A 14,717-nucleotide genomic window follows, 5' to 3' on the forward strand; every position below is an offset into this window, starting at 1 on the left:
GTAGCAACAGGTCCTTCATGACGTTTTTTCAATAGATTTTATGTTGGCTGTGGCCTGGTATGATCTTTTGCAAAATCTAGTCAGAGTGGTATAATTAGCTGTAATCATGATGTTTTGGGGAAATTCAAACGAAGTGGTGTAATCAGCCGTGTAGAGTTGATTATACTCTAAAGGATCACTTTGTAAGGTTAAATTCAATGTCACAAGGGCAAGAACAACCATCTTACATTGTTACTGCCTTAAACTGTTGCTGTTTCCTTTGAAGTTTAATATCTCTTAGGGGCTTAACAGAAGGGCAACAGAGAACAGGAAAATACCCAATCTAAATACTTCAACCCAAAATTTCAAGGAATTTTTTTTTTTATTTCATTTAAAGTTGTGAGTGGGTCGTGTCAATAAAAAATAAAAAAAGAGAGTCTTGTAGTTCAAGGCTTGTTGTACTTGAACAGAGCTATATTCCATAGGATCAAACTGGTGTAATTAAGCTAACATATAACATTTTAGACCCTTTCTCTGAGGACCTGAGGAGAGATTCATGGACCAAGCATTCAGAAAATGCTGGTGCTCTTGACTCTTCACTGAAAAGCTCTTTATGTTGATTGACAGCTCCTGCTTTAGCCTGACTGAGGGATGTCTGTACAGAGTATCAATCCTGCTTCGGCCAAGAGATTTACGTCTCAGACATAGCAGGGGAGAGCTACAGCCATGGTGTCTGGCAGGGATTTTTCACTGAAATCTGTGACCAGCACCAATCCTGGGGCTATACAAGTCTTCAGCTCTCAAGCATGTCCTCTTTGTTTTTCTCTTCCCATGTCTTTTTGTTAAGGATTGGTCTGAACCTGAGAAACAGGTGTCTTCAACCATGTAGTAACATAGTAGAAACCCTCTATGACACCTAGATTTGAGGGACAAAAATGAATAGATCTGCTCTATTCCATATTCTTTCTCATCTCCAGCACAAGAAAATATCACAATTTCAGGGGCTGTGTAGTTTCAAGACACATCAGCTGAAATATACAAACTGCCTATAGGAACAAATGGAACCCCACTGGGATATAATGAATTTTTAATGAGACTTGGGTCCATAATCTCCCCCTGACACTCAAGTACGCAATGAACCCTGCAATGCTTTGATTGAACTCAGGCATCCATTAACCTGTCTCATACTGCACACTCACTCACCCTCAGTACACCAGACTGATAGACAGAGCAAATCGAACAGTAATACTCACGTTACGACAAAGGGCCAAATGGAGCTGCACAGCTGCACAGACGCTGAATGAATGGATGTTTTGTTTACCCACTTGAATGAGAACTGAAGTAGCTGGAAGTAAATAGCCAGACACTCATTAACACTAGCACACACACATATGGATGCACTCAGGTATATACATATAACTGTATGCACGTACACATACGTACAACAGCATGAGATAATTTAATCACCTTTAAACTATCTGTCACCAGCTGACAGACCAATTTCTCTAGATAACATCCAAGTAGTCTTTCTGGGAAAACCTCAGCAGTGCTAAGAAGTTTTCTGTTAGTTTTTGCTCCCCTCTGATCTGCAAGGTGTACGCATGTAACAGTACTACTTAAATCCTAAGTTTAAACAATCTAGCGTCACAGTAGGAGACAGGGCTAGTGGAAGAGAATTATGAGTCTTTAAGAAAAATCCACATCTAAGAGAAGAGTGTTCATTATACCTGCTCCTGCAGTGAGAGGGTTTTTGAGAGCGAGACAGAGGATCTGTGCTTTGTGTGTGTGTGTGTGTGTTTTGCATTCTGAGACCTTGTGACAGCTCCTCTTCTTTCCCCTTCATTACCCTGTTGAGACGTGACACGGTGTTTCTCTCTCTGACGTCCACCTGCATCGATATCTGCTTTTCCACTCAATTAAATGGCTTATTAAATGCTTCTAGATTCCCTCTACGTAATTCTCTAGTAAGAGAGAGGGTATCTGACTCTCAGCTTTTCTTCTTATCGGGTTTTTCACATGATTAAATGACTTACTGAAGGCTACAAGATTGCCTCCGCCTAAATGAGTTCCACTGCCTGTCGTTTTGTGTGATTCGTCCTCGTGTCACAGTCCTGGTAATACAAACACGAGACAAAATGGTGGTTTTGGTCAGAGGTCATTGTTGGCATTTGCTGTGGTGCTGCTGTTTTGGCCCAGACTGTCTTGGTTACCGTTTAGCATTCTCTGTTCGTAAACACAGCTGTACCTCTCACTTTGTAATTGCCTGAAATGTAAACGAACCAAGAGATGGAGGAAGATAAAGCACCGTTAAATATGCCATGGCTTAGAGTGAATTCACCTGTCTTGGATTAACACTGTGAAATGTAAATAGACTATATGGAAATTCCCCCGACTGTGTTTATGTCTGTTCATAGAGAGGAAGCAGAAGGAGAAAAGGTGAGAAGGAGAGAGTGAGAGTGTGAAAACATACAGCAAAAATGAGAAAAGGAGAGACGGATGGAGGAATGATGAGAGAATTTCACATAGACATGAGGAAAGAAAGAAAAAGGTAGACTGAGAGAAAGAGTAGCCAGAGTTTGAAAGAGAGAAATCAGAGAAGAGTTTGGTTTGCGCACAGTTAGTTAGCTCTCTGGTGAAGCACTGACCTGTAGCGAAGGTAGTTAGAGAACATCTCTCTCTCAGATAGAAGTTCGGTCTACATTATTGCCACTTCATTAGCTCCTGTCTGAGAGAGAGCCTGCTGCTTAGAAATACTCACAGACCCAAAGCTTTTCACCTCACAGTTTTCATAATGCGTTCCTCTTAAGTCTATGAAACTGAAAAGCCCAATGATCATTGGTCACGGGTGGAACATCCTTAAAGCCCTTTTGCCTGAGAGAAAGGAAAAAATGTGGTTGTTTGAAGAAAGTTGCCTTCAACATCTTGGCAATATTCACCATCAGTCCCAGGATTGTTGATAAAGCCCCGTTTAATGTCATCCAATTGTCATTTTCTCCTCGGTGACTAAAATGAGGAGAATGGGGCGATCAAATGATTGGTCGGCCCGCCATGCAAGCTTGAATTTGCCTGGGCTGAAATTGACCAAAATAATGGGGTAGCAGCTGAAATACAGACAACAACGTGAAAAAAAAAAAATCTATGAAGCACATCAGTGAGTAAAGACGAGTCCCTATATGCTCTTTCGGCTGTTCCCACTCTCGATGTGCCGTGAGTGCTGAATCCTCCCGTGACTGCTTGTCCGACACAGTGCCCACAGGTCATGAGGTCAACACTCTTATCATGTCTCACAGGGACTCTTTCTTCTCTAAGAAACAGTGCTCTTCCCTCACTCTTAGCAAGAATACATTGAAACCTTTCCTCATCTCAGCCTATAAATACTCAGACGGCAAAACAGAGAATTTTGAAAAAAGAGAGTTGTGTAGTGTTGCTACACAAACGCATGCTCTCACACTGGCGAAGATGACTACATGCTAGAGGAAATACTGTGACTGGGCTTATGAGCTAGGCACATGACCACACATGATTTTGCACCTATTAAGGTACATCTGCATCAAAAAGGTCCTACCACAACAATGCATAGAAAAGCTTGTGAATAGTGGTAATTTACTTGTGTTCAATTGATTACATCTTGATGAATTAAAAATAACTTAAAAAAAACAAAATCAAAAACAAAGACAAAAACAAAAAAAAACAATGGCTTATGACCGACCACGCCAAATCAAGCAAGTGACGACAGTTGTTATAATGTATTGGAGTAAAAAGTGTGTAGGTATTTTACAGGAGTAGTGGTATAGAAAGTGAAAGTTGCTCATAATGCTGGTACACAATCAGAGAACAAATCCACTGATATACTACAAAAGTACTATAAGAAGTAATATTCTGCTTCATTATTTACTGCCCCTTCATTTTAGTCCTTTTGACTCAACCGCACTAAACAGTGCCACTGGTCTCTTGCAATTAGAATTCACCTTAATGGTTAAGAACAGCATTAACGGCTCTCATCCAGGTTCTTTCAAGGGTAAAACCAAACTTGCACAACAAGTAAACATTAAATTACAAATGACCAAAATGTACAAATCCACACAGCATCATGGGAAACACTCTCCACTGCCATTACAATATTGTCAGTTGTTAACTGCCCAAGCAACTGCACCTAAAAGTATGGATCACCCCCCGCCCATCTCTCTGTCTCTCTCTGTCTCTCTCTGTCTCTCTCTCTCTCTCTCTCTCTCCCTCTCTCTCTCTCTCTCTCTCTCTCTCTCTCTCTCTCTCTCGCTCTATCAATCCATCTTTCTCTCTACCCTTCTAATTTAAATTTGAACATAATTTGTGTCAGAACATCTGTAGTGGTGACCTTCCAAGGTGACCACACAGTTCAATAAATCCCATCATTGACAGTCTCTGATATATCATCAGCAGCTCTCACTGGTGTCTGAGCTGAGTTCAACTAACCAGCTGCCACCCCGTGTCATGTCTAGGCCAACTAATCTTCAGTTCTGTGCATTTATAATGCCAACAAACTTAACACTGTGACTGAGGTAAATTCTATAGAGACTGACCTGAGGAAAATGGGAGATAAAACACACTGTTAGCATAACAAGAAGTAGAAACTGATGTTTTGCCATATTCAAAACCTTCCAAAGAGTCAAACGAAGCATTTGTTGTAAAGAGGCTAGACATAGTTGCTGTGTGCCAGAATTACACTACTTTCATCCCAAACACTCTTGAGAGTAGTTGCCCAAACTAGATTCATTTGCACATATCTGGCCTACAGCTGCCACAAAAAAAAATCACTTCAACTATTCCCCCATCCCTATACCCACAGAGAGACAGAATAGGCTACATTGTTTGAAGGCAAACTTTTCACTGGTCACTCAACCCATCAGTCAGAGCTCTGCATCTGTATATAAGAGAGTCAGTTGCCTGAGAAGCTTGCTGAATGCCCTGGTGATGTTTGTCTGAAGACATGTCAGTCATGTAAGTCAAAGGCTTTTCATGTGCCAGTGAAGCTTGGTTCTGTTTGTGTTATGGCTCCTCTTATTTCAAAGTAAGCATTGGTTAAAGAACCCTATGCTAACAACCCCGGGCTTTCTTACTCTCTCTTTCTCTCTCTCTCACTCCCCCTCTTTCTCTCTCTTGCACTCTGTTGCAGCTTTTTGTTCTGCTAAACACTCCACTGTCCTCCTGGAGCTAACGGAAACTCAGGGAGATGTCACCTCTGAAAGCTAATCAATAAAGAGCTATGTTAAAATAGAAACTTGAGGCTGTGCGTACAAGAACCTATTGATTTCTTTAGTTCTTTTTTTCCTCTCCTTTTTCCCTTCCCCTGTTTCTTTTCCCAAGCTCTTCCGCTTAGACTGGAACAAAGGATAATCCCTTTCGGTCGCTAATGCTCAGGTGTACAGTTGCATTTAGTACAGCATTCTAGAATCCCGAGGAAATGTCTGGAAATTCTACATTTCAGCAAGAGGCCTCTCAAACGTACAGAGTAATTGCAACACACCCTAAAAACAGAAAGGATATCTTGTGTCCTTCAGGAGGTCTGTTGGAAACTTAAAAACTGGTGTTGTGAGTTAACTTTCACCTGTATAAAAAATGTGTACCCACCCTGAGTTTGTTTTGCGACAATACGAGTGACAGAGAAAACTCATTGCATGATGGGACATTAGCTTTTACCACAGGGGACAGTTAAAACATTAACACGGCGTGCGGTGGTCCTAATGAGACATTACGGTGTCCTTTATCTTTAAAAAGCTTGACTTCCCGTTGTTCTTCATCACGGAGTTCCACCATCTGTTTGCCTGCGCTTTTTGGAGGTCACATGCACACTCAAACTCTAGCATGGGAGAGGAAGGGAGAGAGAGCAAAGGATTCCAAAGGGATCAGTCAAACAGTCAAGGAAGTGAGATGGAAGCCTAGCAGCAGACTTTGATTTGACCTTGGCCTGCAGCCTTAGGGGCCCACATACAGAGATGAGAAGAGTAGCCAATCACGTGGTCTTAAAGGCAGGAAACTAGTTCTTGGTGTTGAGTGATAACATGCTGAATGTATTGTTGCTACTTTTAGCCTTTTGATGTTGTTGCTGGTTGTACCACTATGTCATATTCATATATATGACATAATGACATCACATTAATTCCTATTAATCCTATGAATATTTACTAATCTCGTTTTAAAACACATTTTATTTGGAAAGGCCAAAGGCTGAAGTTTGAAGAAAAGGGGACACCTATAAAAAATTGAAAACCATATTCAGGAAGTAGTTGCTCTTTCACAAAAAAAAATAGATATTGTCCTGGTTATCATAATTTTTTTTTCCTATACAAGCATATAAATAATTCTTTGTTTCTATGTCTCAGTTTATAGAAACAAAAGTTTGCCACAGCTTTCTCCAAAAGTCAAAGAGTTCCAGCTGGGAATCTCAAATTCAAAAAGTTGTGGGTTGCTGTCGGTTGAAGTTTTATGGTGTTATTGCGGTCCCTGCTGCTCTTCATCATTTATTCATACTGTTTAATCGTTTTCCTCCATCTCACAACACTGAGTAATGAAAATGTGAACACTCTGCAGCTATTCATCTACTCCTGATTACAATAGCACATTCACACTAATCGAACTCAATTGGTAGAATTTCCTTTTAAGCAAATGCAGTCAACAAATGCATGTAGGCAATAAAATAAGGGCTCTTGTTATTGTTAGCCTGATTGTTTATAATTTGTCAGTTACTTTATTTCCATTTTATATTATACTGAATTAGCTTTCAGTTCAAACATAACTTTTAACAACAGATATAAAAGAAAAAAAAAAGTTTAATTGCATTCTTAATCATCCTATATCAATCTGTCCCGTTAAAAAAAAAAAAAAGCAAAAGTATGCCCCTGGTGGTATGGAGTTTTTGTAGTCTCTCCTACACTGCACTGATGTCTTTACTATGAGTCTAGATCGGTCCATGGACTGCATTGCTTTCTCAAATCTCTGGTAACGTTTTACCCCAGGTGAAATCTAAAAGGTTGTTCACACAGACGGCAGATCCAGGTTGCTCCTTCAGCTCTGGCACACACAGTAGCCCATACAGGCCAAAAATCATTTAGTCTGAGGTGAGCAGATCTGAGCTCCTGAGAGCTTTTTGATTGGATATAAAGTGGGCGAGTGATTCATCATTGTTAATAGAAGCTCCTGACAGCTTGACTCTGCAGGGTCGAATCGTATGCCAACGCCACTCATAGATCCCTCTGCTGCTACAGATGCATGCAGATTTGCTCCAAATTACTTCCACTGCCAGAGTGCACAGAAGTATACGCGCACGCACATGCGTGCAGACACACGCACACACACACACACACACACACACTCATGGGCCAGCATGCATGAATGTAGTACCTTCAAAACTTGTCTCATTGTTTAAAAAATGGATTCAGAGAAACACACCTAGCATGTAGAGTGCATAAGGCAACCTTTCAGTTGGATTCTTAGTATTATGGTCTAAGTTATGGCACGCTGGTACTGATGGTTGCGGACACACTAAACCCTGGTTGTGTACTGATGTGAGAGATAGCATTGACCTTGTCTGGAAATCTCAGAGATTCTTAGGGATCACACTGTCTAAGGATCTTCAGAATGATGGGAAATATAAGACTGCAATCCCTCTGAGACTGCAGACTATAGAGAAGACTGGGTGTTAGTTATCCAAGGGCAGAGAGAGAGAGAGAGAGAGAGAGAGAACAGGAGGAAGAGAGAAAATGTTTGAGAGAGAGCAAGAGAAAGAAGGAAGAGAAAGTGAGAGATTATGTTAGAGAGAAATAAAGAGAAGGAGAGAGAGAGAGAGAGAGAGAGAGAGAGAGAGAAAGAGAGAGAGAGAGAGAGAGAGAGAAGAGCATCATTTTGTCTCAGCATGTGTGCCTCTCTCCTAATCAGTCTTGCGTTTGTTATAACCTTTCAGATTTTGATGAGACGTTTGTGCTGTGTTGCTTCTCTAGGGAGGAGAGCCTTTCTCTCTGCTCCTGTGCCTTTAATCACTGCTTCGCTACAAAATGCTCCTGAAAGCAGGAACGAAAAATACACTAGAAATGCAGCACTGTACAATCATGTTGTCTTTTGACTGAAGTCCAAGTTTCTGCCTCACATGTGTCGATGACATGTTCTTCATACTCAACTATTTTCCCGTTCCGCCTATCATTTCCATGAGTGAGAGACTGTCACATTGTGTATATCCTATTGTAATTCCAGCTTCACAGATAATAACAGAGATGAATTATACCCCTGTTGAGATCAGGGCACAACTCATGCGGATATCAGAAAAAATAATAATTCCATTTAGACACTGGTTCCAGTAAGATGGAAGTGAGACACTGCCTGGGACTCTGGGGCCATGGCTGTAATCCCTACATGAATCTGTATGTATTCTTTTTTTTAATTTGTAATTCACTGTGTGATGGCAGGATCTCCAGTGATGAGAAATGGAAGTAATATAAATGTGGTATTTTAATGTACATTTTGTACATTAGTGAACAGTGAAGCATAAGAGGCTGTTTAACCCTCTCCCTCCTTCCCCCAACTTTGCCCAGTGCAGTCGCAGTTTGTTTGTAGTCGCCATTATCTGTCCATTTTTTTTCGGTGAAGAAAAGACAAAAGGACATGACTAATTCTGCACAAAAAACAGGTTACCCTCAATTTAGCTTTGGCAGGTGTTGGGCACTCTTTATTTGTTTGGTGTTAATCTTGGCACAAGGGCTATAACTCCCACTTTACACCTTCTATTCTTCCCTTCAAACCCTACCTTCAGTCTTTCCATACTCCCAGATGAAGGTGTGATTCTCCCTCTAACTTTCCCTTGAGAATGCAATCTCTTTTTTCCCTGACACTCCTTACCCACTACAGCTGTGTTGTAACTTAACCCTCTTTGACCCTTAATGTCTCCACTGTCTGTTGTTATCTCCTGGTAACTATTCTTCAAATCTACCCCCTTTCTTTGTCCAACATGGAGTATTTTTAGACTTAATGTGCTGACTCTAAACAAATGCCCTCAGTTATTTCAGTACAGACGAATCAAGTGTATAAAAGACAGTGGTATTTTATGGACTGAACGCTGACAGATTTTGGGTTGAAGAAAGTTTCGGGATGTAGAATGGGATAGGTGTCAGGGCTCCAGACTAAAAACCGTCCCGAAGCATTGTGTAAGTCGTCTCAAAGTGAACATTAACTGCCTCAAATATGAAATTGCTTTTGTTTATGTTACTGTTATGTTTAGTTCTTTGCTGTGCTGCCATGATACCGTCAGCAGTTTTCAAATATATATATATATATATATATATATATATATATATATATATATATATAGAGAGAGAGAGAGAGAGAGAGAGAGAGAGAGAGAGTTATAGCCAGTCTTTTCTATTGTGAATTGGAAAGAGCAAATTACACAGACAACAAGAAATTAACTCTTAATTCTGAAAAATCATATAGCGTATAGCATCTGGAGAGACTAAGAGAAAACCTGGACATCAGTCAGTCCATGAGACTGTCACAGTTTTCCCCAACAGCATAGGTTTTCACACTTTCTTTTCTTTTCTTTTTTTTACATTTCTTTACGGTAAGGGCACAGGAGCATACCCTTATGTCCAGAGCATAACATTAAGCTCTCACTTACAGAAAGGTGCTAGTCTGGAGCCCTGGGTGTAGTTTGTAGTTTAGTTTTCAGGTTGGGGGTATTTTGTGGTCAGTTTACCTCTACTTTAATTTTCACCCCGTAAGTACTGATTTCTAAAAAGATTCCTACTGCAAATCTCTGCAAGTGTTATCCATGGGCAAAGTGTAGAGTGATCTGTGTGTCTGAATGCAGCCAGTCTTTTTCCAGAGGGAGGAGATACCAGCGGGGGCATTCAGAGTGGCTTTGTCACCATGGCGACAGGGCAGGTGGTCCAGGGAAGGGGGAGACCTGTGGAGACCCAGGACCCCAGTAGAAACAGGAGGGCACATCCCAATTGGGCTATTCTGGGTAAATAACTTAAACGCACATATACTCATTCCAGTGACACACGCACTTACAGAGAGAGAGAGAGAGAGAGAGAGAGAGAGAGAGAGAGAGAGTCTGTGTGTGTGCGCCAGAAGAAAAACTCTCAGGAAACTTGCAGACAGGTGACTAGCATTCTCACATTCTCAGACAGTGAGAGTTACAATCTGTCAAAGGCCTGCATTACCCTTAGAAAATTGTCTACTGTCACAGAACACACACACACAAACACTCACACAGACACAGAGGTAACATGGCTTAACAGATACTCTCAGATACTCTTTCTGAATTAGTTTCCTGGAACTGTCTTACTGGTATATTTGTTACTTTATGTTACTTTTTTAATGACCTTGGGACCAGCATACACACATGCATGCAATCACATACAAATACAAATGGTAGTGTAAATATCTTGTGGTCTCAGGCTTTTGAGGACTGTTTTTTAATGTTTTGGCTAAGTCATGAATATGTGTAAGCTAACTGAGCCTGCGTCAGTTGGCGCTTCTGTTGGCCGGGTCAGTTATCTCTTCTGCTGGTGCAAAGAGGCTTTGTTTCTCAGTGATGACAAGGCACACTTAGCACCTCCTCATTCATTCCTACCATTTAGACTTGGCAGTCTACGACCGAAAAGAAAAAAAAAAAGAAAAAGAAAAAGACAATTCGTCTACAATCTTACAGATTGCAGCAGTTATGCCAGTAACAGCAAGAGCACTTTACATGTACACTCTCTCTCTCTCTCTGTCTTACAGTGTGTGAACACTAGGCTCTGATTTTTGGGCCATTGTTTGTGGCGTATCATGGCTGTGTTTCAGTTACACTCACTGTCGTCAATAGAGAACAGAAAGAACACGCTTGTCTGTTGAGCCCTTAAAGAAAACAGAACACAAGCTTACACTGCCTCTGTATCGCATTTTCCACCGTACCATGGACTGTCCATGACTATAGACTTCCATGGCCAGATGCTCCATTACATTCACTTTACCTTTCAGTCATTCAGAGACTGCTAAAAAGAGGAAAAACGTCCAGTTTTCTCCTGTTTCTTGTTCTTTACACCCAGGATGCAAGTCTTCAGTCCGTTATTTAGTTTATTCCAAAACTGTGAGGATTTTCCTATTTTAGCTAGAATCCTTTTTTGTTGTTGTTGTTTTTGGTTTTAATTTCTGAGGGTTTTTTTGGTTTGCTGACATTACATATGCTTGTCTGGCTAGTGACTGATTATGGCATTCAGTGGTTCATTAGAGGCACAATAAGTCAATTTCTTTTAAAAGGTCAGCGTATAGAAACGGCCCTATCTCACATCCCACTCAAATCAGAAAGGTCTCCCGAACGGCGAGTTTTCAGCAGTTGGTTGATGAATTCTCATTAATAAGCTGAAATTCCTGCACCTGTCATTGATTATGATCGATACATAACCCTCCAGATGGAGTGTCCAGTACATAAGGTCATTGGTTTCGATGGCTGCTCTGAATGCAGATGAATGATACAGTATGTTTGCTTTAAATGTGAAACACTCAGAATCCAGGACTTAACCCTCAGGCTGTGGAATCAAATTCTCTCTCTCGCTCTCTCTCTTTCGTATTTCTGCAACTGTATTTGTTTGGTGTTTGGAGGAGAGAAAAAAAAAAGTTATTTATCTTCCTTGAATAAACAAAAGCCAAGCATAAAAGGGAAAAGTGAAGCTTGTATGAAAGGAATGGTATTGCTGCTCTGTTTGCTCAGTGTGGCCCTAACGTTGCCAATGAATAATTCATCTGTGGTAACAGGCTGTGTGTGCAGCGACTGAGGGAAAAGAATAACGTTTTCTCGTTCAGTGTTGAACATGTGGTGTTGACTCCCTTAGAGCCTACTGCTTTCAGTTTTTTTTTTTTTTTAATTTTTTCTGGAAACTGCTGTTATTCAATTTGTTCTGGGCTTTTTAAAATTTTGAACAATATAAATGGTAATATTTCTCTGTGTCCAGCAAACTATTATTTCATTTGCATGCACGGGAAAATGAATATTCACTAATTTGATTATCCAATTTGTTCTGTTATGAGGCTAAGCAGCACATATCAAATCAATTTAAGACTTTTATACATGAACGACCAGGTTTATGATTGAGGATCAAGTAAGACTAAACACCACAGATAGATAGATAGACAGATACATACATACATAAATACATATATACATACAGATGTACATACATGAACGAGGTGTTTATGTCTAATGATTATGAAGAGTTAGACTGTGGAGACAAAAACACAGACAAATCAGATTTCAGATTCCATGTTTGTTATTGTCAGGTTCCATTTGAATATGACTTTTTTGGATTTAGGGTCAGTTAATTGGCAACTGTGATTTCAGAATTTTAACATTTCTGTTTTAACCAAAACTCACGTCCCCTTACAGTTTAGATGGAGTTATAAGCTGAGTTGCATTGAAGGCCCTCAGTAAATCATCCCAAAGCTCACTAACTTTCTACCTATGCATAGGTGAATACAACAAACTTTCTATTTGTTCTTGACATTCTCTCCATGAGTGTTGAGATAAGTAGCCTGCATGCCCTTTGCATCTGAATTTTTATTACTCTTGGGAGCTGATGTGCTCCCATACAAGATAGTAAACATTCCCAGTTAGATCATGGACCTACACAATATTTGTATTGTATTTGAATATTTTAACTCACATACAAGCTTATTAGCATAAAGGCTCCGCAGACACCAAACAGCGTCGGTTAATATTTTTAGCGAGAACATCGCCACAGAAATTAAAATTCATCATATTAGCATAACAGACAGCGTGGCTCTCTGGCAGCAGGGAGGGCTGCCTGTTTCCTGCGTGAATATTCCGAGCTCTTTATAACACGGCTCGTTATTTTTCTGAGTGGCCTTTCCCTCTCGCTGTGAGTCTTTCATGTGCTGTTGATTTAGTCGTCGGCCATTCGCTGGAATTTTCTGAGAGACGAAATGAAAGCGTCAAGCAGGTCAGCAGAAGGAAGCTAGCTCGCCGCAAAAAAGAGCCCGAAGGACTTACGTGAGTCAGAATCAGTCATGCATACATAATCACCATCCTCGCAAACAGGTGACGCTGAATAAAATAAACAAATAAATCCGTAAATAAATAAACAAACACAAATGCTAGTTATTTCTGGATACCTTGAAAGAACGTTCCAGATTTGGAACATTAACGGACCTTCAGCTGACATGGCTTGTAGACTTTGGGGTAACATCAGGAAACGAGAGTGTTGCGTGAGCATTTGGTGCCTTTTCTTTTCAGTTTTTTTTTTTTTTTCTCCCCCAAGCGAGGTGACAGAGCAACTTTTTTCAGCTAATAAATTACTGAGTACTCTTAATTCCCTTTCATTATGGGCGGCTCACAATCAGCTTCAGTTACGCAAACACAATTATGCAGCTCTTCTCAGACAGCTGAAGAGACTGTGGCTGTCACAAAAATTAAGATTTAACGTTTACATTTAAAAACTCTTATCCATGCGCAGGACTGCTAGCGAGTACAGTGTTCATCAAAACTACAAGGTTCGCGTGGCAAAGCACAATTTCCAATAAGTTGGTTGCTTCTATCATGTCATGACATAAGAGCCATCCACTTCACAGTCTTTACAGGCAATAGCTACACAAAGATCAATACAAGACAAATCAAGGCCTGCTGAAAAGAGCTTAGAGGAGGTTGTCGCTGTCGTCCTAACAAAGAACTATACAGGCAATCACAAGAGATAAAGTCACTGTTAGTGCACACATGAGAGGAGTTGAGAGAGAGAGAGAGAGAGAGAGTGAGAGAGAGGAGACACAGTGGGGACTGGTGCTTATGACTGTATGAGTCTGAGTAGTTTAAAGGATTTGACTGTTGCTAGCATACTTGGAGGCTAGACCCTTACAGCTGGAGGCTTATCTATCATTTCACAGTACTAGTTCACTGCAACTCTGACTTCCCAAATTCATCGGCTTATAGTGCATGAGTGTATTTATGTGTTTAGGGGCTGTTTAAAAAACAGACATTAAGCAAAATGTGTGAGTGTGTAAGCGTGAGCAATCTGCAAATCCATATCTCAGAGATGAGAGAAGTTTGATTGATTTCACCTGTTATGTACTCCAGTTGCTTTGGGAAACGTCTCTTGTTAGGATTGTTTTATACTTTTTGGTTTTACTTTTTCCTTGTCTTTGTTCTTAAAAGTGTAGAATCCATTTGTGTTCTGTGTTGTTCAGCCTTGGGTGATGATATATATTGTCATTCTCTCTGAGTTTGTTCCTTTACATGCTTTGGTATTCACCTTCTTTGGCTGACTCTTTGGTCTTGCTGCTCTTTTCTCCACTCCTCTAGCACCCAAACCATCTAACATGCCAGAGACGTAACACTGTGAATGTATATAAATGTATGTGTTACGTAGACAGGGGATAGGGTGTGTGAATGTATGTGTTTCTGTTTTTTTTTTTTTTCCCCCCCGAAGTTTTATTCGCTGAAACCTGTACAGTGCGGTGTCCTCGTGAGAGCGGACTTGCTCTGTTCTTCGCTCTCCAGTCCTAAAGGTGTGAAGGTTTTTTGTCCTCTTGCCTGCTTGCTCTGGCCCCGCTGCACTCAGGCCTGCAGGGTCTCTCCATTTAAAACATTTATGACCGCACGCACTCAATAGCATGCCAGCTCACCCGTCGCTAGGCCTTTCTGCTGACTGAATGACGGGCAGAAAGCAATTTTGCACAAATGGCTCCCTGCGGGCACTGATTGCAGAGAGAGGCTGGAG

The 14,717-nt window shown here is 40.7% G+C and overlaps 1 protein-coding gene across 1 annotated transcript in view; it reads left to right on the top strand.

Moving 5' to 3' along the window:
- Window positions 1-14,717, top strand: part of gfra1a (gdnf family receptor alpha 1a) — a 53,998-nt gene that overhangs the window by 3,365 nt on the left and 35,916 nt on the right. The window contains exon 4 of the mRNA XM_030772320.1: window positions 9,827-9,967. Coding sequence (XP_030628180.1) covers window positions 9,827-9,967 — 141 coding nt within the window. The remainder of the gene's footprint in view (window positions 1-9,826; window positions 9,968-14,717) is intronic.

Source organism: Chanos chanos, chromosome 4 (genome assembly GCF_902362185.1).
Source record: "Chanos chanos chromosome 4, fChaCha1.1, whole genome shotgun sequence".
Classification (NCBI taxonomy): Eukaryota; Metazoa; Chordata; class Actinopteri; order Gonorynchiformes; family Chanidae; genus Chanos; species Chanos chanos.